This window comes from Dermochelys coriacea, chromosome 1, assembly GCF_009764565.3.
Source record: "Dermochelys coriacea isolate rDerCor1 chromosome 1, rDerCor1.pri.v4, whole genome shotgun sequence".
NCBI lineage: Eukaryota > Metazoa > Chordata > Testudines > Dermochelyidae > Dermochelys > Dermochelys coriacea.
Window position 1 is genome coordinate 329,607,244 of NC_050068.2, and position 24,937 is coordinate 329,632,180.

A 24,937-nucleotide genomic window follows, 5' to 3' on the forward strand; every position below is an offset into this window, starting at 1 on the left:
TCTTCATTTTAATGAAAATGCTACTATAAGCCACAGTAACAAGCTTTAGTATTTTTTTTTTACTTTAAAACTTCTGTCAGTGGTCATTACACTAATACATATTTGTATGCTTTTTGTTTTCTCTCTCAAATACAAATTCCAATCACTTTTTCATAGTTTGGAAGGGAATTGACCCTGAGTATAGATATGACCTTTGATTAGTCAACACTAATGACTTCACTAGAAATGTTACTATTTCTGCAAGTAACTGTTTGATCACAACCAAAGGCATGTTCAGTGTTAATGAGTGATTATACATCAAAAACTATATAGGAAGGGTTAAGTCTGTAAACCTTTTAGGGATACTTTCTGGTTTTAAAGTGTGGTTCTGCTATGAAAAGATAACTATGGAAAGAACATACCCTTTTATTCAAAAGATGTGCTATCCTTGTGTATTCAGTCATATCAGCTGACATTAGCTGACAGAGTTTTTAACTGGTTTTTAGTCCTGTTTAGTGCTAAGAAAAAGTTAAATGGATTCTACTTCTTGAGCATCAACAGAATTATTAACTAAGTTTCAACCAGTTGCACCTATGTACACTTACAGAAGACAATGGAAATGCTCAGGCATTGAGGGATAGGTTATTCTGTAGAAACTTAATTATTAGTTATGAAGCATGGGAAGGAAGGAATCAAAGATTATGTTTTGAGCTGATAGGGTAAAATAAATCTCTTTACTTATAAACTGGACACATTTGCAACAGAAATCATTTGAGACCGAAATAAATGTGGAAATTTGATTCCATTTTTCATCACTTTGCAAAGGAGAAAGATTTTGACGTTTTAAAGATTGTCAGTGTTATAAATTGAGAAGTAACCCATATTATGTTTTACCAGGTTATCAAGAAAATGAAAACTTTACATTTTACACTTTTCTATTGTCTCTTCCTCTATGTAGCCATTCTATAATGGTTAACTGTTAGACCAGTTACTATTCTCTGTAGTATATAGAATAGGCAAAAATGCTTCAACATACTTTATTAAAGCATTTTTTCACATCTGGAATGCTGTTACCTGATGGCTATGAAAACAAGAAACTACATGTACTTTACATTAAATACATGAAGAGCTGGCTGACAAAAGGTTTTTGAGGACTGATATATATTTAAGTAGGTAGTGATATTTTTACCTTCATTCTGTAAATATGAAAATAGTAAGTCTATAAAACTTACACAAGGTAACTTTAAATCATTGTCAAAAGAACTATCGAGTAACTGTTGTTTATGTCCCTAGTGCAGGGTGTGGAAGAACAGGAGCCATCTGTGCCATAGATTATACATGGAATTTGCTAAAAGCTGGGGTAAGAAAGATTTATAGGAATATAATTTACTGTAGAATTAGATCATATTTTATACCAGTGATTTAAAATTAAGCTTCCAACTTGCTGAGGAGTAACAAAATCAAAAATATCAAATGTTCACATTTTTGAAGTACAGTAATTCCTCACTTAAAGTCGTCCCGGTTAACGTTTTGTTATGTTGCTGATGAAGTAGGGAACATGCTCGTTTAACGTTGCACAATGCTCCCTTATAATGTTGTTTGGCAGCTGCCTGCTTTGTCCACTGGTTGCAAAAAGAGCAGCCCATTGGAGCTAGCTGGTGGGGGCTTGAAACCAGAGTGGACTGGCGGCAGCCCCTCCCCCCCATCAGCTTCCCTAAGTTTCCTGTGTGGCAACTACCCAGTAGGCTATCAATTGCCAGGCAGTTCAGCTGTCCCTCCCCCCACTGTCTGTGCTGCTCCTGCCCTTTGCTTTGGAACTGCTCCTGGGAGCCTCCTGCTTGCTGAGGAGGAGCTAATGTCGGGGTGTCCCCCTCAATCCCCACTCCTTTACCCCATCTCCACAGAGCAGGGCAGGGACACGACTGGGCTCAGGATGGAGGGAGCTTTCTCGACTTGCTGATCTACTTAAAAAGACAGTGTACTTAGAGTGTGGCCAGTGTACTTAAAGGGGCAATGCGCGTCTCTCTCACCCAGAGTGTGTCTCTGTCTCTCTCTGCTATGCTGTCTCCCCTTCCTCCATTCGTGCTGCCTTGTTGAGTGTGAGGCTACATTAATAACAACGTGTTAACCCTTGAGGGCTCAGCCAGTGATAGTTCATCATTTAGCAGCAAGGCATTCCCTGGGAAATACCCCATCCTCTTCCACTTTCTGATTCTACCACTCAACCAAGCTTCACAATCATCATTGCAGTGTACAGTATTAAATTGTTTGTTTAAAGCTTATACTCACACATACATATACACAGTACATCTGTCTAGTCTTTTGTCTGGCAAAAAAAATTTCCCTGGAACCTAATGCCCACTCCCCTTTTTACATTAATTCTTATGGGGAAATTGGATTAGTTTAGCATCGTTTTGCTTAAAGTAGCATTTTTCAGGAACATAACTACAATGTTAAGCGAGGAGTTACTGTATATTAAAAATTGGCTTTAGGTTACTTATGGAAGCACTTTCCTATATCAACAAAACAACCAAAACCTACCCAGTCTCAGAATGGAAGCATCTCAAGGTAAAATGTCAAACTGTAAATTTAAATAGTACATAGTTCTGAGTATATTGACCTGAATGCTTATCTGAAGTGCTGATTTTCAAATTATTTCCAAAGATCAAATATTCAAAATCTATAAATATACTGCAAAGTATGTTTACTATTGTTTCTTCTGCAGTGATTTTTTTTATAGCTTCTTAAGCTCTTGGCATTTGAAATTTCAAGTTGTCTGCTTTTATATTTCACTTTGTGGGTTTTAGGTTCATCATGAAGCAGACACACGCTGATGGGTTGCCATAATGTCAGTATGTCAGACATTATTGCTTCTGCCAAGTCTGTCACACTTTTAGAATTGATCTTAAAAATATTTGTGTGATCTGCACTACCAGTGAAACAGTTATAAATACCAGTTCTGAAAGAACTGTTGCTCTAAATGACTTTGATAAGATTGACTTACATGGAGGGAATGGGTCAGCTTTCTATAAAAGCAGTAAGGCATGCTGTAGTGGTAACTTTAAAAATTGGTCTGCCATATTTTAAATCACTATGCTGACAATATACCATGTTGACTTTTATAGAAAATAACACAACTTTGCCTTATATTTCAGAAAATACCAGAAGAATTCAATGTATTTAATTTAATACAAGAAATGAGGACACAAAGGCATTCTGCAGTGCAGACCAAGGTACACTCTTCTTTAGTGTAGACTTGGACTTTGTGGTATGTACTTTTTAAAGGATCTTCTATATTAATCATCTTTAACATGCATACAATAGGAGCAGTATGAACTTGTCCATCGAGCCATAGCACAACTGTTTGAAAAGCAACTACAGAAATATGAGAGTCGCACAGACTGGAAGATTGCTGATGGAGTGGTATGTTTTTCTTTGACGTATGGGTTTTCAATTAAAGTTATAGCTTTTACCTGCAGTTTTAAGTTTTACTGTGCATTCAGTCCTTGATCTTGTTTGTCTTAAATATTTTTGTGTCCCAGTGAGAAGGGAAAGTCAGGATGGGCAGGCCTGGAGAGCGCGCTCATATCAGGTAGCAGCAGCTCCTATGTCCCGCAGGGTTGGGCCGTGATGACAGAGGGGCAAATCTGAATGGTGCTGCAACCCTACACACCAGATTTTAATTTTCTTTAATACCAGGTTCTTCCCAGTACCAGTCAGGTCCTCACACTTCCCTGATAACCTCGTCATGCCCCACAGGGGGTGCACCCCACATTTTGAAGACCTCTGCTTTGATGGAAATATGCCTGAAAATATTTGGCTCACTTGGAGTTTAGTTCCCTGATTCCCATCTCAGAAAATTGCCCAGTTGGGAATTGACGTAGACACTTGGAATGGCAGAAACTCTCCATCTCAGGAAAGGATTCAGAAACTGGTAACACTTGCTCTCTTCCTGAGTTGGCAAGTCTTCCCCAACTGGTTGTGTGTGTCATTTCTGAGCATGCCAATGTTATGCCAACACCTGGTAGTGTAGTGGCAGTTTTCATTCCTGAAACTTTAAGTAGCAACTCTTACAGTTGATACTGTCAACAAGGGAGGACTTGGAAAAGGGAGGACCTGAGCCACTCATCGGTCAAATCCTCCTCTGGTGAATGAACAGGAATGCCATGTTCAGAATTTATACGCACCCTATATATACATAAGCATGGATGTCAGCCTTATAGGCTGGGGAGCCCACACTTCCAGAGCTGGCCAGCCAGAAAGATGATTGCACAACAATATTTTGGAGCTCAGGGCAGTCTTCCTGGCCTTACTTAGCTTGCTACGTGTAAACTTTCACAAATATTCATAAGGTCAAGTAAAACAACTGTAGTATGAAGCACCAGAGGGTCATTGAGTTAAGCTTTGTTGAGGGGAGTGCATCAAATCCTGTGTATGTTCTGAGCCAGATTAGCACACAGACTAATTTAGAAGAATTAAATCTATACTGGAGAGTGGACTGCTGCACAGTGATGGGGGTACACATCATACCAGACCCTAGATGACTTCTCATTCAGCTGGAAAAAACTGAAGCTTATGTGTTCCCACCTCTTCAGTAATTCCCCAATGAGTAGAAGGTGTAGAGAGCAAAGGTTGTATTTGATCCTTATTACTCCAGAGGGCTTGGTTCTCGGATGTCAACGTGAAATTCTCTCAAAGTTTGGACCTGTTGCACAACAGCATCCCGGCCATGTTCTGGCTTAAGGATCTGTCTTTTTAAGGTTGGGCCTTCTTGAAAGTCTCTCCAACATTCTTCCTTCCTGGAAAAAGGACTTGTTGTTCTGTTAACTTACTGTTTATATACATATACCTGTATATTATAAAACTTAGTAGCACTTACTGATCAGGATGGGGGTGTGTGTGTGTGTTAGGTGCTGTACAAATTAATCAAAAGTTATGGTTCCTGACTTTAGAGCTTAGTCTAATTGGATAAGATCCAATAAACAGAAGGAAGGAATAGTGAGGGATGAGGATAATAGCAGTAAGAACATATGGCTACATAAGCGATGTACAATCCAGTTCTGAATCATACAAAGTTGTTAATCATAAAAAAAAAACCCCACCACATCTGCAGTCCCATCTGTCTCTAGGTCAGTGTTTTCTTGCTGGTGAAGAACGAAACAGGTCTCAAAGCATATTGCAATTTGAGTTTCTTCAGGAGGGTTTTGAGAAGGGTCTTCTAATGTAATGCCCTTTGTGTACAGGCATTTGTTCTTGATGTGCTCAACGACATAGCCAGTATGGGCTCAGCCTATGTTGATAAGTTTCTTTAAGGCAGTCTTCTGCGTCATCCAGTTAAATCAACAGTCTCTCCCTGTAGCCTGTACCTGGTCTATAAACCCTCTGCGACTTGCGTCACTAAAATTCATTCTTCTTTATGTATTGTTTTTTTTAATTTCTTTTCCCATGGCCGTTAGCAGTTCTAATCTGACTCCATATTCATTTTCCACAAGGATATAGTAGTTGTCTTGGTTTTCTCCCAAAGTTGGTCACTTTTTTTTACGTTAACAAGGAGATCTCCCTCCCTAACCTCTACCCTAACATGTGGCAGATTGAGTTCCTGCATTATTCCCTTGATGTAGGGTGAACAGATGTTCCATTTTTAAAGGGACAGTCCCTTATTTTAGCCCTCCTGCAGGTGTCCTGACTTTCTTTAAAATGGGCAAATTCTCGTATTTTCTGTCTCCCCTAGATCCTGCCCCCAGGGAGTGTGGGGCTGCTCAATTTCCTAGGCACCCTTCCCTGCTGAGTCACCTCTCTGGCCAGGTTTGCTAAAGCCCCTGCAGTTAGGTTCCCTGGGCCCCAGTGCACAATGCAGCCTTAGTTTAACCCCTTCCTGCCCATGCTGTAGCTGGGAGGTGGCTTGTTATGTAGGTGGCTAAAAGTGGCCAGGAAGGGGCAAGCTGCTTCTAGCCACACGGGGGGGGGGGAAGAGGGAGAGAGGAGAGATGAGTTCTGTGAAGACAGGGGCCAGGTCATCCCTTCCCCCACCCGCTACAGCTGGAAGCAGCTCACTTCCCTTCCCTCCCGCACAGTGCTAAAAGGCTCCTGCTAGCCATATTCTGGTGTGAACCCTGGCATAAATCTGGGGCAGGGGGAGGAATGTGACCCTGCATGCCCACCACATCTTGCCTCAGGAAGAGATGATGCTAGGTACCAGGAGAGGCAGGTCAGTCCTGGGTGTCCACCCAGGCATGAAGGGTGGAGAGTGCTGGGAGGGAGGGTCAAATAGGTTGGTCACACTCTCCCCCCCCTCCCCCCGTATGGGAGTGTGTGTAGGGGGGTAAGGGTGTGTCACCCCTTCCCATGTGGACCCTAAAGCCTTAAAGATAAGGTAAATAAAAAGAATCAACTACATAGTATTTTTTTATTGGGGTTCAGTCAACTTGGTATTAGTTTGAATGTTCGTACTGCATAGTTCTGAGTTATTGCCGTTGAACTCGCTTGAATAAGAGTCATTTTACCAGGTGTCCCGTATTAGCATAGGGAAATGTGGTCACCCTAAGCCTCCTGTACAAGAATGGAGGAAATGCAACTCTTTGTATCGTTAAAGGATCCTTTTCAGGAACGGAGCTGCTAGGTATGTAATTTCCCATACAATCCATTTCCACATGAAGGTGGTTTCTCTTGTCCAGTCAAACTTCATGCTCCCACCATTAGAATAGTTGCTCTTTCTTGGGCTGAGGGAGAAGTCTAATCGAATTAGCCAAAGCAGCCACCTGATGTCAAGCAGTGCTGTGTAGTTCTAACTTCCTTGGCTGATGAAATATTTCGCTAGAGGGTGCTTCAAGCAGGACTGCTGACTGTGCCTTTTCAAACCCCCTGCCCCCCCGCAATTAGTTGCCCATTGGGTTAGATCTACTCTTTCCATCCCTTCACATAAATCTTCCCCATCTTCTTTCCCAGTCTTCTACTTGTTATATCTACCTGATCGTAGCTGGCCCTTTTTGGGACAATCATGGATCTGCAGTTTGTGAGAACAATCTTGAAAAATAAATTTCATATCTTACTTATTTTCCAGCACAGTACATCCATCCACTCACGTACACCTGTTATAGTGTAGGAAGGAAGGGTAGGATAAGATGACCATCAATCTTTCGTTTTTAGAATACATTACTTGGGGATCCAGTGCCCTTGCGAGGATGGGATTGGGGTGTGTGTTATGGGCGTTTACTGCTTGAGTGACATCCCTAAGGAGAAACAAACCTCGTATGTTCTGGCCATGTCTAAGGAAAACTGGCAGGTAATAGAAATTTGTTAATTTGAGTACATTTTTGAATTTTTACTAGTTTGTCTTACAGTGTTGGCTTTGAACTGTTTTGGTTTGGGTTCATTGTTCTTAATTATACCTAAATTGCGTCTCTTAAGATAAAAGTACCTACAGCCTAGAATAGGTGCTTCTGGTGTGTCGGTATATTCCTATGCAGATTTGAGATGCTTCCCATGAAACTGGGAAGATACCTAGCAGTGTCATGGAAACAATGTTCTCAGTATCTGATGGAAATTCTCCTTTCACCTCTTGTAGTCCTAGCACTGGAGTATAGAAATGCAGAGCAGCCGTAGAGGTTTCTTGCCTTCTCATATACAGGGGTCACTGTAGTATTTGCATGGTGTGTGAATGTGCATAGAAGCAGGAGACGTGTAAGCAAAGGGGTGGGTGAATGTTCTGATGTTTAGTCAATTGGGCTAAACTATTTGATTCATTACATTGGGATTGTGTGATGAGTTACTGTCTGAGAGTCATACTGACATCTAGCAATAAGGAATTTGTATCTGTGGATAATTCTGAATCTACCAGTTCAGCCAGGGAAATGAATAGTCATCCTAGAGAGATATTTAAATACTAATATATCATTTTCTGAGATTTTAGGGAAATGTGGGGAAGAGAACCAGATAAACCTATAGAAGAAAAGCTCTAATTGTATTACAAAAACTTTGGTACCAGCCAGGTATCACTTTTTCACCTGCTAAGGATATGGCATTCTATTAATTTTGAATACCAGTACTTAAAGGATCTGGTTAAACTGAAGACTCCTACATTTATTTATATTATAGTTGCATCTGTAACACATTTGGGGTACTGCACACACAGACAGGGTCCAAGTCTTCCTAATTAAGAGCTGTTGAATAGAAATTACATTCATCTGAATGAAATTGTACCTACTTTTAACATCTAAGATTACTATTACTAAGAGGGAAAACTCCCTCCTCCCCTCCCCCAATAGTTCACTTTTTCACTAGAAAAGACTGTGCAGAGTCAGTTTTACTGTTTTATTGGGCAGCTGCACTTTCTACCGCATGCCCTGCTCTACAGTAGTATATGTGCATGCCCTTCCCCAGGCTGTGGAAAAGTGTTCACTAGTAACATCAGCAGTAAAAATTAAACTGGAAATGGCATCAGGGAGGTGTGAGCACAGAAAAAAGGGATGAGGGGGTAGACCTGAACATGTTTGGTGTTCCTTTGGGCCTACCACCGCCACTCTGCTGGAAAGACTCTTCATTAGTCCTGCCACGAGTGCAGGGGACTGGACTAGATCAGTGCTTTTCAAATTGCAGGTCGTGATCCAGTACTGGGTTGTGGAATGTAAGGCACTGGGTTGCGGTGGCTCTGGTCAGCACTGCTGATCCGGCCATTAAAAGTCCTGTCAGCAGTGCTGCCCAGCTAAGGAGGCTAGTGTCTACCTGTTCTGACACTGCGCTGTGCCCCAGAAGCAGCCAGCAGCAGATCCGGCTCCTAGGCAGAAGGGCCACAGGGCTCTGCGCCTTGCCCCCGCCCTGAGCACCGGCTTCGCACTCCCATTGGCTGGTTCGTGATCCATAGGAGTTGAGGGCTGGGGCCGGTGCCTACAGGCAAGAGCTGCACAGAGCCACTTGTGTGCCTCTGCCTCGGAGCCAGACCTGCTGCTGGCTGCTTCTGGGGTGCAGCACTGTCCATGGTGCCAGGACAGGCAGGAAGCCTACCTTAGCACCCCTGCTGCGCCACTGACGGGAGATGCCTGCGGTAAGCCCATACCCCAATCCCCAGCCCTGAGTCCCCCAAACCCGGAGCCCCTTCCTGCACCACAAACTCCTAATCCTTAGCCCCCTCCCACACCCTGAACCCCTCATTCCCGGCCCCAGTCCTGAGCCCCTCCCACACCCCAAACATCTCATCCTCAGCTCCATTGGGTCATGGGCATCAACAATTTTCTTCAGCTGGGTAGCAGAAAAAAAGTTTGAAAATCACTGACTAGATAATCTCTTTCCAGTCCTATGATTTTATGATAAACAGCAGGTGAATACATTTTTTAATGTATGCATGTGCTTTTTAATAGATGTTTAGTTAGAAATTTGACTTATTTTAAATTTAGTCAGTTTTTAAAAATGCGAGTATCCCTTTAGTTAAAAGAGAGGAAAAAAATTGTGTATTAAAAATGTTTAAAGGTATAACTCAATGTAATCCGGTGTCCCTAGGGCAGCTCTCACTGGAAATGCAAAGGGCAGGGCAGGGTGCAAAAGGGAGAGCAGACACTCCCAAAACTGGTGGTTAACGCTGAAGTTAAACTTTTTAACCAGTCACAAACTGTGCTCCTGATCCCCCACGCTAGTTATCAAGAAGCTAAAAAAGAAATCACACAGCCCCCTTTATTGCATTCTAGTTCTCTGGCTCCCAGTCAGCATATAGATCCAGTGCAATGAGAACTTAATTAAAAAACTCTGCTCACATATAGAAAATGTTCTTCTGAACCCCGAAGGGTCAACCACATTGCCAGGTCGATATTAGGTTGGATATTATCCAAAATATCATGCTGCCAGCCAATCCTTTAGTATCTAAAACTAAAGGTTTATTATAAAAGAAAAAACGAGGAGATTTGTTAAATGGTAAAGCAATCAAATACATACAGACTTCAAAGTCCATATATCAGGTTCTTAGCAGTATTGATGAGTTTGTTGGCTTGAAAGTCCTTCTGAAACACATCCACAGCCTGGATGGGTCATTCAGTCCTTTGTTCAGAGCTTCAGTTTGTAGAAAAGTCACGTCAGAGGTAAGAAGCAGGGTTGAAGACAAAATGGAGATGATGTAACTGCTCTTTGTATTCCTTTTGCCATGTGGCTTGTACTTCCTGTGTCCCAAACACAAGCTTCACAGTACATGGGCATGGAAAAGCCATGGAGTTCTGTTCACAGGTATGCCCCTACAAGTCCTGTTGAGTGATAAGGTGTATCCCCTGACTCCTTTCAATGGTTTCATTATACAGCTGATGACCCTTGATAGGCCATCGAACAGGCTAAGCAGTGCTGATGCCAATCTGCCTGGGAGTGTCACCCAGAAACACAGCAAAAGTTCTGAAATACAGATATACCATACATATCTATAACTCATAATACAAAGGTGATGCAAACATATAAACAAGATTATCATACTTGGCAATTTATAACATTTTCACATGGCATATTTGGTTAATTTCTTGCCATTTAATAATATTGGTATCAACAATATTATGAAGTGTCCCACATATTCTATACAGCATCACAATATGTATGAACATGCAGGTCAGAAATGGAAAAAGAAAATATCTTTGAACAGTGAAGACTGGGAAGAGAACTATGAAGAAGAGACTGAAACCTGGTAGACTGAGTGCTGGAAGTAATATGGATACTAAGATTTAAGACGTTTTAATCCTTAATCAAGAAATAGCAACAGGAAGATTTATTCTATCTAGCTTGGATTTGCATAGTATTTAACATGTTTGTTGTGTTTAACTTTATTTTGTGCTTAAAAATAATATAATTGGGAGCCAGTTATTGGGGGTAGTTGATGGCAGCACATCCCAAAGAGAGATGCACTCGTGTCCCCAACGGTACTGAATGGGGACAGAAGTACCAGCTTGAGCGCTTTGTCAAAGGGATGGGTATTGAGGGCTTATATTTAAAGAAATGCTACTAGGAAGCTGATGTAAAGGAGAGCCTAAAACCAGGAGAAGCACCAAACTCGGGAGTCAAGGGACTGTCTGTTTGAACAGAACCTGTCACAATGGGATTTGTGGTCTTTGGGTGCTGCTGCAATACAAATTGCCTGTCCTGAACTAGACAAGATAAGGTAAAACCCCTCTTGAAATGTCTGGGCCCTCAGGAATAAAACTGAAATTCTTTTTTAGTAGATTTTTAAGCCAATATTCTATTAAAGAAATTTAGTGCTGATTTAGCAGCAAAGAAACAACATCTCTTAATCCACTGAACAGATAAGGTAAGGTGGTACTATTACAAATCCCCACATATTGCTCTATCAAAATGAATCCAAGCCAATTGTGAATGGACCAACTCTCAAGTTGAGGAAAGGCCACATATATATTCTACCCTTGGCCTCTAAGCAGGGACTCCAAGCAAGAGATGCAACTATAATGGTGGTTTTCTTTCAGAGAGAATCTATCCACAGAAAACTGGAGTACAGCTGATTTCATAATGGTCAGAGTCTTAAATTACTTGAGCCCAAGGCTCCTCACCTCTTTCCACCAAAATTCTCAATCCGACTGTCAACCATTTAGTAACATGCTCCTCTCCACTTTGGCCTTACTGGTGTGGATACAATGAGGATTGGGGTTTTGGCTGAGCTGTTTTTCAGAGTTTTCTTTGATATCTACAAGTGGCACAGTTGCCAAATACTGACCAACCAGTAAGAGGTCATCTAAGTATGCAGCAGGGAGAGTGCCTTCCTCTTTAGGAGAGACTAAGGAGATCCACCCATGGGGAATTTAAACAAACTGCTATTTGATGCAGTTTGATGCCTCCCAAAGAGCGTATGATTTATCAAAATACCTCCAAGATCTGCGAATGAGTCATTGCTGCCAGGGATGGGCTCCCAAGTGGGAAGGAGTTTCAGGAGGCTCAGATCTTACTGTATGTAGAAAAAGGAAAAGGGGCTCATTGCATACAGCTGCATTCAGTCTAGTACATTTCTAAGAAAATTGCTTGTTGAATTCATTGACGCTAGTCTTGGGAAAATAAGTTCATGGGACTTAATCCTTTGTCATGTTTTATCAACATTAGCCACTAATGCAAGGTCTGTTCTTCTAAGTAGATTGTTTCCTGTGTTATAACATGACCCTACCGTTTCCTCTTTGGGTTTCTCTTGCATGTCTTCTGTGAAAATGATGTAATACAATTATATAATGACTTACATGTTCAAAGTGCTATAGAAACTTAAACTATGTGTTGTTGAGTCCTGGGTACCTGATACTGCACCTCTTTAGTATTTGGCAATTCTCAGTAAGAGGCCTCGCCTCTGGAATTTTCTTCTTCTGTTTGGACAGATATAATTTTTTTGACATTTGGGGCACTATGGAAAGCTGCTTGCTCTTCAGAGGCTTTACCTTATTGGTGATATTGGTATCTTTGTTTGTTTAACCTTTTGGTTTAAAAGATAAATTGCTACTTAAAAGAGAAATTAAAATTGCTAATTTAAAATATCAAACTTGTAGGATGTTCTGTGGCTCCTAGTGTGCTTTATGATGAGTATAAAAGGAATGTCTGTTACAATAGGCTCCATGAAAGAGTGACTACTGGGAAAGATTTAATAAACTCAGTAATCCTTAACAAACACATGCAGCTTATGAATCAAACTATATATTTGAACTGTGGGGTTACAAAACAAGCTTCTTTTGATTCCTGATCAGGAAGCTTTACATTGTTTACTTGTAATGCAGTGCTCCTGGGAATCTTTGCTCTAAAATCTTGAAACTCTGCTGCTTGAGTTTAAAGACACAAGTTTGCTAGCTCAAAGCCAGGAGCACATTCATAAATCTTTGTTGTACAGACACTGGGGAGGGGCAGAGAACCATACTGTAAGTGTGGATTTCAGCTGAACTACGAAGAGGCCTTGCAAAATAAGGTAGAGGAAATAGTATGTCATCATATAATTAGATATATATCCTGTGTCTGTAAAAGGGATCTGAATTAAGTTTGCACAGCAACCTTAATTCTTGCATTTTCTAACCTTTTCGTGTGCTTAACTTTGCAACCTTAACATTTTTTAGTGTAGCTTTTTGTATGTAGTTAAAACATAGCAGCAAATACACGGATACAGTCTACTTAGACTAGAGCAAAGAAGATCATATAATGTCTTCACTGTCAGTCTCAAATCTTCATCCTAGCTGACTTCTATTAGATGTTTAGCTAAATAAGTTACCCATTTAAATAATGACACGTTTCAGAGTAGCAGCCATGTTAGTTTGTATTCGCAAAAAGAAAAGGAGTACTTGTGGCACCTTAGAGACTAACAAATTTATTTGAGCATAAGCTTTCGTGAGCTACAGCTCACTTCATCGGATGCATTCGATGCAAGCGTATGCTCAAATAATTTGTTAGTCTCTAAGGTGCCAGAAAGACTCCTATACTGTTTGTGTTTTGACTACGGTTCATAGGCTGAGATCTGAAAAGATCTGTTCCCTGAACTTCAGTATGAAAATACTTTAACAAAGCATCCAGTAATTCTGAATTGTTATCACCATTTAGATTTAATCTGAATACCTGTTGCTGTAGCAAATCTCTTTGATCAGGAAGGTAGATTCTGCATTCCCTTCAGAATTCTGATTTAGGCTGTTCCTTAAATCCAGAATGGGGCACACAAACATCTCATGTGAAAACCTTCTGGTGTTTTACCACTGCAATGCTGATAACTATTGGTAGGCAAGAGTCCTACCACAATAGGGGAGAGTGAGGAGTTTCTTCAAGATAGCAGTGGATTGCCATTGGGCCAGATCTTTGTCTCATTCAATAACCAGCATATTGGTTCATAAATATATTACTGGTTTTTAAATCAATTGCTAGACTAAAGGTTGGTGAACTAATATTCTTTTGTCCTTACTGTTTTGAAGCAAAAAGAAAAGGAGTACTTGTGGCACCTTAAAGACTAACAAATTTATTTGAGCATAAGCTTTCGTGAGCTACAGCTCACTTCATCGGATAGCTTATGCTCAAATAAATTTGTTAGTCTCTAAGGTGCCACAAGTACTCCTTTTCTTTTTGCGAATACAGACTAACACGGCTGCTACTCTGAAACCTGTTTTGAAGCAGATTCTTTTCTTTAAACTTCTCTGCTGCTGGACAGTGCAATAATATCTGTCTAGGAAAGCAGGCAAGTGGTTGGTTGAGGCCAATAATGTGTGATTAGGAAGGCTAGGGTTTTCTCTTAATACCTCCATCTGCCCTTCTCTTCAGAGGATGAAGTTAATGGAACTAGCTTTAATTTAGATTTAGCTTTAATTTGGAAATGCAAACTTCCCAATGTTCTCACCAGTATGGCTCAGTCTCTTGCCAGTGATGGAGGTAGGGGCTCAGTCCAGGTGTCAGTCCTTGTGCTCTCTTCTGGGGTTGATACCAAAGATACAGCTTAGAAGTCAGGTATTCTAGTTGACAGGCAACCACATTATAAAAAACTGTCAGCTACTTAGTGTAAATAAGCCACACGCTGTCAGAAGGCAACAGTAGGTCACATGTGCCCTGGATCACATCTGACTGAGCTAGGAGTGATAGGCATATCAGTTGAAATTAATGTCATGTTTCTGGGAATAAATTACTTGTTTCTGGGATGCTTGCAATGCCAGTTTGAAATGTCTTTTAAAAAGAAAATTTGCAAAAGTTAGCTCCAAGACGATATCTTTTTCAAAAATATTGTATTCCATTTTTAATAGTGCTAACTTCTGAACTTGCCTTCAGAATTGTTATGCACATGTTTAAGGTAACTGTGTACATAAAAACTAATTGGATTTTTCTGTACCTGGTGCAGTTCTAGTTAGTTAACCTGAATACTAAATTTATTTAGTGGGGAGGAGGGGTGGCATTTTCCTTCTGCAATGGCTTGCTGTGTAAGGCAGGAGAATATCTCAAACTTTATTTTTAAATACAAAGGGGTACTGTTAACTTGAAAACTAGTCACTTTAGGGAAAATGCATCATCTTGTATATTACTCCCTCCTATCAAATCCCTTTTCCAATTTGTGTTTTCCCTCTGTGGTTTGAGACACATTTCCCCCCAAATGGAAAATTCATTGTACAAGGGAAACGGTGAGATTCACTGACCACTCAGTGCTGACAAATACTTAAAGTAAACAGTATGAAAAAGACTTCATTACTAAAGTGACAGATGAATCTGATATTTGTTATATTTGTTACGTAATACTGAATAATGGTAAGTTTAAAAAAAAATTGTTCAGAAGTGGGTTCTAAAGTTAGTGTCCTTTTAAGATCCTTGTCTCAATTCCCTCAGAGTGCTTTTTTGGGAAGAGGTGCTTTTATAAATAAAATGTATGTATAAAATGTAATCTATACTTAAATTGGAAGCTGAAGCAAGTGTAAGGTGGGTTAGTAACTTGCTATTGTCACCCCATGCTTTTTACAAGTTTTGGTTTTGGGTCCTCATTCTGTTTCAGGAACATGTAGAAATGTATTACATTTTAGTGATCGTGATTTTTTCAACTTCGAATAAAATAGTTGGATTTTTTTTTTTTATTTATTCATTTATTTATTTTATGGCAGAATGAAACTAGTACAGAGAAAACTGTCAATTCTGTAGATCTTGAGAAACAAGACTCTCCTCCACCAAAGCCTCCACGGACCCGCAGGTACTGTTCACCTCAGTTTTGAACTTAGAGAGTTATAAAGTTTATACTTAAATGACCAATCCTGTCTCGTTTGATATTACTAATAGCCCATATTTTGCACGAACAAATGGATTTTGTGCAGGTATAACAAGTATTAATTTACATAATTCCAAAGGCAAGTTAAAATGTAATTTACACAGCAGTTATTCCACCTTGTTCTAGCAATTTGTCTTAAGACACTGAATAAGTCTTGCATCACAGCAATACCACGTGTGATATTTAACAGAAATCCTAACCTAGTCAACTGTTACATGATCTCAAGATAATATACTTCAGAGATTGACACATATATAATTAAATTAGTGTTGAAAGTATGTTTTAATGTGGTCTATTTTGACTTTTGAATGTATTTTTGCAAACTTTAGGGGGCAAATTTACTGTTTTGAGTGTTGTAAATCAAGTGCTGCTTCTTTCCTGTTTGGGCTGTGAAGAGTGTGTGCCTTATTTTTATAGTGAGCATATAGTTAACCTCTTCCATGCTTCCCTTAGTATGGGGTATCAGAAGCTCTTCAAATTATATATTAGTTTTTTCCACCCACTCAAAAAAAACAAACAAAAAACCCAAAAACTTCTTAGCAAAGCCTTGTTGGCAAAACAAAAGAACTTTGGAATATGGAAGCCAAGCTATTTAAAGATTACCTAGAAAAAGTAAGGAAAGCCTTCAAAAAGCTAATAGTAAACTTTTTTGAATCACCACGACTCAGATTTTTAAAGCTATTTGAGCATTGCTGCACGCAGTGTCACAACACCTAACTGATTTAGGAGCCTATGCATCATTTGGGATTTAGGCACTTAAGAGTCTATGGACTGGTCTACACTGGGGGGGGTGGTGGTGGTAGGGGGAATCTATCTAAGTTACGCAATGTAGTCAATGTACTTAGAGCTGTGGTAAGTCGACGGCTGATGCTCTCCCGTCTTCTCCGCCTGCGCCTCTTGTCCTGGTGGAGTACCGGAGTTGAAAAGAGAGCACTCGGCTGTAGACAAGATAAATCGATCCCCGCTGGATCGATCGCTGCCCGTCGATCCAGCAGATAATGTAGACAAGCTGTAAATCAGCATATTATGAAGACTTTTAGGCTGCAGCTAATGTTCTGACTGCATAGTTGTAGCAATAGAAGCATGTTGAAGGGAGGATGTTTAAGAGCTTCCCCTAAATTGTCTATTTACAAAACTAACAAAGACATTTACTTTGTCATATTCCCCCTGATTCTGTAGTATCTAATGCACACAAAAGCTATTATAATGCTATTTTTGGTTGTGTGTACAGTATATGCACAAACTTACATAGTGTTATCTGTTATACATTATAGATATAACCTTTAAATATCAAAGATAAAAAGGAAGAACACTTTAATAATTAAGATGAATGGTTTTACCAACTGACCTTTTATTCATTCCAAGAGAAAAAACTTAAAACTGAGAAGTTGGGAGACTGGAGGTATAGATGTAAAATAGCTTGCAGAGACAGGCACGCAAGGCTCTAGAGATACCTCCAGAAAAAAGAGAGTGAAAGGAAAATGAGACATGGAGTGACTCTAAATACTTAGTTTTTTTGCTCCCTTTTTAGAAAGATAAACATAAGTAATTGGAACTTGAAAGCAGACAATAGTTGGGAGACAACATGAAGAAAAGATGGTGAAGGAATACCTGATTTTTTGGGGACGAGGGGAGAATCAGATCTACTTGAGAGGCACCACTTTTTTTTGTTTTGTTGTTTTTTTGGGGGTGAGGTAGGGAGTGTGTGAGCAGCTGAGACTTCTGAATAGCCAAATTTTTGGTGCACATGTTAGATATGTGCCTTGTTATATCTGATGTAAGATACCAGGTAACTTTCTCTGGCACTTTTTCTAATGTTTCCTTATTTTCAACAATATGTAAACAATATAATTAATCTCCATCTCAGAATTATCTGCATGTTGAATTGCTTAAACCCCCTTGTTTTGCTTTTTATTTTTCTCATACTTTCTCTTATCAAACTTATTTTAAATTGATGGGTTCTAAGTTTTTGTGGGTTTTTTTTTGTTTTTTTTTTTTTTTTTCCCCCCTTAAGGTCAAACATTTTGGTGAAATAATATGCAGTTTCTTGTTTTTTTTTTTTTTTTTGGTTTTTTTTTTTTAAATGAAAAAACAGGTACCTGATGATGACTGACCAGCAAATTTAATACCTTTATTTTTAAGGGCATAAAGGAAGATACAGAAAATAACCAGTCAATGAATATTTTCTTTGCAAAATATTTAGACATATAATGGAATTAGTTACAGCACTTGTGAGGAAATGAAGCTGTTCAATCAACCAACTCATTTATAAAGTAATATTGATAGAATTTTTTGAAACATCTACTGTTTTGGTAGATACAGCATATATTTGGTCTTTATAAAATATTTTATATAGTACAGTATAAAAATGTTTTCAGTTGGTTAAATACCATAGCACAGATTAAAAATTGTATGACAGATGTTAGTTTTTACCATTAAAAATTAATCTCTTCCAAATGGAGTACCACAGGGTCAAGTCAGTATTGGGGACATATACTATTTAATACTTTAATGATTTAGAAGAAGGCCGAAGATGAGCATTAATCATACTTGCCAGCCTCCGAATTGGAGGAACATTAAACATACAGGATGATGTATCCACACTAAGTGGCTTGGAGAGATTAGAACTGTGAGTTGTATACAGTAAAATGGAATTTAAGACTGAAGTCCTTTTGGCTGGAGAGAAAAATAGCACGTGTACAAACTGGAGATAAAAGCTGTCTAGAAACTAGTGAGTCAGAATGAGTGGAGAGAGCATGTAAAATGCATCTGAGATCACATTGCAGTACTATTAGAGAGAGAAGCTAATTCTGTTCTCGGAAAAGTGATTTAATTTAAAACGAGTTGTGGTGATCCACTTTGACTCTACGTTGATAAATGATTGCTCCAGAGCTAGAATATTTCATGCAGTTTTGCGATCTACTTGAGGGTACCAAAAAAATGCAGAGGAAATCACATGAGTGGCAAGGAAATCTTATCAGGATTAGAAAATAAAATGAGATCCTGAGTAGGCTAAGTTTAGAGTCGGGAAAGGATGTCTTACAGGAACGTGATCAACCTAAACAAATAGCTTCAAGGAAATAGAAGTGGAAAAAAAAGTTCACATTCTTGTAAGATGACATGGAAAGGGGCAATAATTTTAAGGCCCTTTTCCCTAAGACTTCCCTACTTCTCTCCTGTCCCCCTTCTCTTACCCCCCACTTCAGTAGTTTGGACATTGGAACTATTCTCAGAAGTGGTGGTTGTTTGGGAGAATATTACGTAAGAGATTTAGTGGGTAAAATAGTCCCGAAAAAGGTGTGGCATTCAGCTCAATCTGTGGTCTTTTCTGATCCCTACTACTGTATCTTTGCATCACTTTTGGGTCTAACTTCTGCCACTTCGTAGTTTCTTATGGCAGAGACAATTGTTGTAATGCTCATGGTGTGCAAGATGCATCCCAAACCCAGATGAAGATATGGTCCCTGGCCTGGAGAACCTAGAATTTAAAAACCCAACTGGAGAAAACTTTACTTATATGTAACAATCCTATCAGGGTGACACCCTCAAGTCTCTCTTGTTATGCTGTGTTGTCTTGTTAAACACAGTTATCTTGCACACTACTATCCTCCCTGTCTTTCTCCCACAATAATTCCAAATTTTAATTCCAGTGCCACTATGCCCCTTCTTTTCAATATTCTATTTCTTTCCTCCATCTAGGTGAGACTAAAAATATTAAAATAGAATCGCTAAGTGGGTTACAGACATCTTGTTTCTTGGATATCTCCTTGTAGAAATGTTTTTTAGGTGGGATTTAAATAGGGTGCAGTGGCTTTTATTGACCAGTTCCACGTTCCTAGTCTATTCTGAATAAATTGCTTGTTTAAAGTATTTAGCTTCCTTCAGGAATATTGGTGGAAAATGTTTAATCTTCTTTAGATTAACATTTTTAAGACTTCCAGTCAAATGGATACTTGAGAATATATATGTCCAGTTTCTAAAGGGTTTAAAAGCAAGCAACTGTTCTTACCCAAGGTAGTAACTTAAAAGGGGGAAAACAATAAGACCTTTTATTTTCTTTACATAATGCTCTTTGAAAATGAGCAATCAAAAATTGCTCCTGTCTTTAACACTAATCAGCAAGCTGTAGATTTTATGAATTCTTTATAGCTTTGCTTTAAAACAAACTGAATGGAAAACTTCACTAACTGTATGCCTGCACCTGAGTAATTGTCTACATGTATGATATGCTCAATTAAGCAACAAAATTTGTTAGAGCATGAGTGAATAGGCCATGGGATATATTTCATATGTTATGAAGCACAAAGCTTGAGTAATTTCAGAAACCCCAAAAAAATTCATGAATGGTCCATCAGTCTAGGTTCTGGAGATTCTTTAGTTTTATAAATCTATTTACCTTTTTAAAAAATTCTTACCTTTCTGTGTTAAATAGTATGATAAAAAATAAACTCTGTGCTAGCTTTATTGAAGCAAAGAAACAAAATTACTCTTCAAAAATCTGGTCCTAAAACTGCTTTTTCCACCCCCCAAGAGTAGTGGCATGATCATTGAGCCATCACAATTGAGCAGAGTTTCTCACTGTAGAGATGTCAGAAGATAGAGATGTCAGAGTGGAGTAAAGAACTGGGCCAGCACATCAGATCCCTATCAGTCTTTGCTTCTGCTCTATAGCTATATAACTCCTCCTTCTATCACAAATTACCTGGATTTCATGTCCCAAAAATCTGCGGATGCATTTTGGCAAGAAGTTATTTTCTTACTATGGCATCCCACTAACATGCTCTTTTCTTGCTCTTGGCTCACATTCCCATATGACCCCCCCTAATCATTCCTTTTCTCTGCACTTCAGTCCCCACTTACGTGTGGTCAGTGGTAATACTACTTACCAGTTTCTGATTCTAATGTTTTTCCTTCAGTTATTGCAGGGATATGTTTAAACAGTTTTTTTATTCTTTAATTTTCAGTTGGTTTATGTATACATTTTCTTCTGTTCGCTGTATCCAACTGTTACAGTTCTTGAATTTCCCCTCACATACATAGTTTTTTATTAATGTTAACAGTTACAGTAGCTACGGAAAAAGTTTGAATACAATTCCTGGATTGGGTCCTTTTTATCTTAGCTCTTCCTGACTGACCATTCTAGCTTCCTCTGTTGAAGGTGAAGAGGTTTGATCCACTTGGGAGAGATTTCTGAATATGGCCTCTTAGAAGATAAAATAATTTCCCCCTCTGTCAATTTAACTTCATATAACTGTTAGCCTGAGTTTTATCTGAGAGCATAAAAGTATAATTGTGCGTTACATATTTTGCCACAGCAACTATTGGTGTATAACGATTGATAAAATTATAATAAACTTTTATATATATATTAAATGGGGTGAGATGCTGCCAAGAGGATTTTTTTGTAATAGAAAACAGGCTTATACAGGAAATAAAAAGAAAATCCTTTAATGCTTCATTGGGTTGGGTGATCTTGGGATATGTCTACACTGTAATGTAAGTCTGGGCTCAGACTCAGGCTAAAACCCTAACCCTTCCCCTTCAGTCGACACACAGATCTCTTGAACTTGTGCTCTGACCCAGGGTCCCAGGACCCTGTGAGCATGGAGGGTTGATCTGAACCCAAGTCAAGATGGGACCCAGGTTCAAGCCCTATTGTTTTGTAGTATAGTGTAGGGATGTTTTGCAGCACCCCTCCTTTCCTGGACTCTGGTCCTTGGAGTTCACCAATAATATCCCACAATGCTATTGGCCAACTTCCTTTGTCCTCTATCTCCCAAGAATGAGCAGTTGACTCCATGGAAATGGAAGCACCCGCCTTTTTCCAGTGCTGGAGTTTGGTGTTTAACCCCTCCATTTTATTCTGATTGCCAAGATGCAAACACACTCTAAGAAAACCTTCAGTGTTTGCAATGGATACTGACCAGATGTCCCTTTACAAAGCGTGCTACTTCATGGTCATGGGAGCACAGCCAGATTTTGGTTAATCTCTGGTGCAAGACCAGAAAAACTGGATTTTGGTAAGAGTACTAGGAGTGACCATGAATACCAGCTACTAGGAAAGAAGATGGTGGCACTGGAAACTTATCGGACTGGCAATCAGTGCAGAAAATGGATTAAGCAGCTCAAGAGTACCAGAAAACCAGAGACCACAAATGCATCTCTGGCTGCTCACCACCATCATGACCATTTTATGATGAGTCTGACTGGGTGCTGGTGACTGCACTGAGCCATCAACTGTGTACGATGACCTGGTAAGCTGGGATGGCGTCAAGCTGGTCCCAGAAGCCAGCATGGAAATAAATAGGAGCCAGTAGCAGGTGCCGAATGAGGCAAATGAAGTAACACTATTGGTGAAACTGGTCCTAGGAGGAGGCTTTGCCACAGGAGCAGCTGCAGCACATCTTGAGGATGTATTCAGAAGAGCTTTTTTTTATGCCCCCTTGGAGGAACACCCCACTGCAGAACTGGCAGCCGAAACAGAAGAGGGAGAAGCTGCCCTAGAGCCAAGTAAGTTTCTGGGTCTATTTTTGTGTTAATATAAGAATGGGAGCAATTTCTACTGTACGAACCAATGCAAAAGAGATAAATGCTAGATAGAAGCATGTATCCATTAATGGCAGATTGCATGCCAGTGCCGTGACCTCACGATGCCATCCTCGCCCACCACAGGGAATTCAAAGTAGAGACCAGGAAACACAAACAGTAAAACAAGCCTATAAAAAGAGAATTTTTACTGGGAAGGTGCACTTTTTTCTAAAAAATTCCAGTTTGTTAAAATAATAAACTAATATTACTTTCCCTGTATGTATGTCGCTCAATACACTGAGTTGGTAACAAGCTGCCTGAAAGGACTGAACTGTATGGTGGGGAAGAGGTTCATATGTAGTTCATTTCTTTTAAATGTAGTCTGTACATTCCAATGGTGATGAAACCACTAGTCCCAAATATGACTGGGGGGATTGAATTCAGTCCATAAATTTGCCAGGGGGGAGAGGGACTAGCTTTTTTTTTTTTTTTTTTTAAATGCAGTCCTAAAAGACTGTATCGGAAGCCATAGGAGGTCTGAAGCCATGTGGAAGCTAATGCAGCATCCTGTTGATTCCCCCTTGAATTCTGACCCAAACCCATAGCAGGAACTCCAGATAGTTAGTCACATTTTGAGGAAAGGTATTTTTCAGGGCCAGCTCAATAGTTTACCAGCCCACTCCATTTATAGATTTGGTGTTCAGTCACCATATGTATGAATGCTTTGATGGCATACAGTTTTTCTCACTGGATTTAATCTGGCTGTGTACAAGGAGCTTCTGTGGTCTGGAGAAACCCTCTGCCAATATATTGACATTGAGTTTCAAAAAGTAACATTTTTCTATCCTTGAAATTCGAAAAAGATTTTTATTTGGTGCTCCTGCATAGTGATAGTCAAGACGGTAACCTTCTGTGTCTTGTCCTGTTCCAGGCCCCTCAAACTCTACATGTTGCAATACCTCCTTAGCTTGCCCACATTTCAGAAGCCTGACTCATTGTACCTTCGCAAACGGTTCCAGGAGGAAGTATGACTAATTTGATTGAAGTTCTGGACTGGGCCAATAAGTAGCGTGAGTAACAAAGGCAAAGGGACTTGCGGCAAGAAGAAAGACATGCTGGGAGGCAAGTGGACAGGCTCGGGCTGGCTTTGCAGCTTGAGGACAGGGTAGCAGCATGGAAGCAGGCATTCTTCACGGTTCCTGGAACAAGAATGGCAGCTAAAGGAGGAAGAGAGAGCACAACAGAGAATTGTTTGAGTGGCTGCTACCTCTAATGGCTGCAAAAGTGCAGGCTCCTGCTGCACCTGCACCATGATAGGTGCAGTGTCCCCTCCATGGTACACCGGCCTGCATTCCAGGAACAGCTTGGACAACTCCATGGCTGGGTGGCCCATTCACTGGGGCCCTATTAGTGACAGGACAGGGCAAATGTGTGTCATGCAGTCCTAACTATTGAACCTCTCCCCCGTCGACACCCCTGTCCTGGCTGCAAGTGTGTGGCAAACATGAAGGGTGTCTTGTATATAGTTAAACTATTTGCACTTGTTTATGCACTTTACTCTTGGTTATTTTTAAAGCTTTTTGGTGTTGCTGCTGATTTGGTGTGCTAAAGGCAGCTGGCCTGCCATGCAGCAGTTTAATATTGTACTTTTCCAATACATGTCTGAAAATAAAGGTTTTCATTTTGTAAAGAAATTTTATTGTCACAGCAACACATCATATACTAAAAATAAACACATGGGAGGTTGTATGCCAGAGGTGGGAAACCTTTTCTGTGTCAGGGGACATTGACCCATCAAAAAAAATCAGTGGCGGGCTGCATACGTTCAGCTCATTTGCATGGGGGGCATTGAGGTTTGGGGCTTCCGCCTATAACAGGGCAAGCCAGTGCTCGTGGCTCCAGCTCCCCCGTGAGCACCGGCTCGCCCCACCGAAGGGGGGGAACCCCAAGTGTCCCTCCCCAGTGGGTGAGTTGAATGTGTGTGGCCTGCAGTCTGGATGAAAATGAGCAAGAGATAGGTTCCCCACTCCTATTGCATGCAAAAGCCGTGTCTCAATACAGCTATAAACATCAATCTATGCTGTTTTCCCCCCTCCCGCCCCCGCATTTCATAATAAGCAGTCATGTCATTCAAAAGGACAGTACATGATGATCAAATCCCCTCCCACAAAAGCAATCAATGCTTCCCCGACCCCCACCCCCAACAAGCACATTCATAAACATACTATTCTCCCTCTGCCACTAGCCCATGCCAGTCCATAATGTGGGAACACAAAGCATCCCTAATTTCTGTTGCCCCGGTGTATCAAGCTGCAGCTGTGTTACGTGCACATTGTGGCTGAGTGTCTGTCATATTTCCATTTGGGGAAATGGCTCATCTTTTGGCTTCACAAAGATTATGAAGAACACAGCAAGCCACAATAATGGTGGCTTTGGTGACACTGAAATCCAAACAGGTCTGTAAATATTGCCAGCGGGATTTCAGTAGGCCAAACGCACATTCCATCACCACTCTGCACCTGCTGAGACTGTAATTAAACCTTTTTTTGCCAGGGCCTCTAAGATCAGGGTATGGTTTCACAAAGCAAAAAGGGATATGCTGGGTCCCTGAGAATAACAGTGAGTACCTGTTTGGCAGTCATGGGGTGGAAATAGTGTCCCAGCCTGTCTCAGTTGGTGGAAAACCCTGGTATATGAACTTTTCCAGTGCAGTCAACA

At 40.2% G+C, this 24,937-nt stretch overlaps 1 protein-coding gene across 8 annotated transcripts in view; it reads left to right on the forward strand.

The window, feature by feature from the left end:
- PTPN12 (protein tyrosine phosphatase non-receptor type 12) overlaps window positions 1-24,937 on the forward strand; it is a 158,390-nt gene that overhangs the window by 103,015 nt on the left and 30,438 nt on the right. For all 8 annotated transcript variants that reach the window (XR_006275770.1, XR_006275771.1, XM_038400706.2 and 5 more), the window contains exons 9-12: window positions 1,273-1,339; window positions 3,135-3,212; window positions 3,304-3,402; window positions 15,531-15,616. Coding sequence is in view for 6 of the 8 variants with exons in the window: in XM_038400706.2 (XP_038256634.1) it covers window positions 1,273-1,339; window positions 3,135-3,212; window positions 3,304-3,402; window positions 15,531-15,616 (330 nt within the window). In the remaining 2 variants the exon portion in view is untranslated. The remainder of the gene's footprint in view (window positions 1-1,272; window positions 1,340-3,134; window positions 3,213-3,303; window positions 3,403-15,530; window positions 15,617-24,937) is intronic.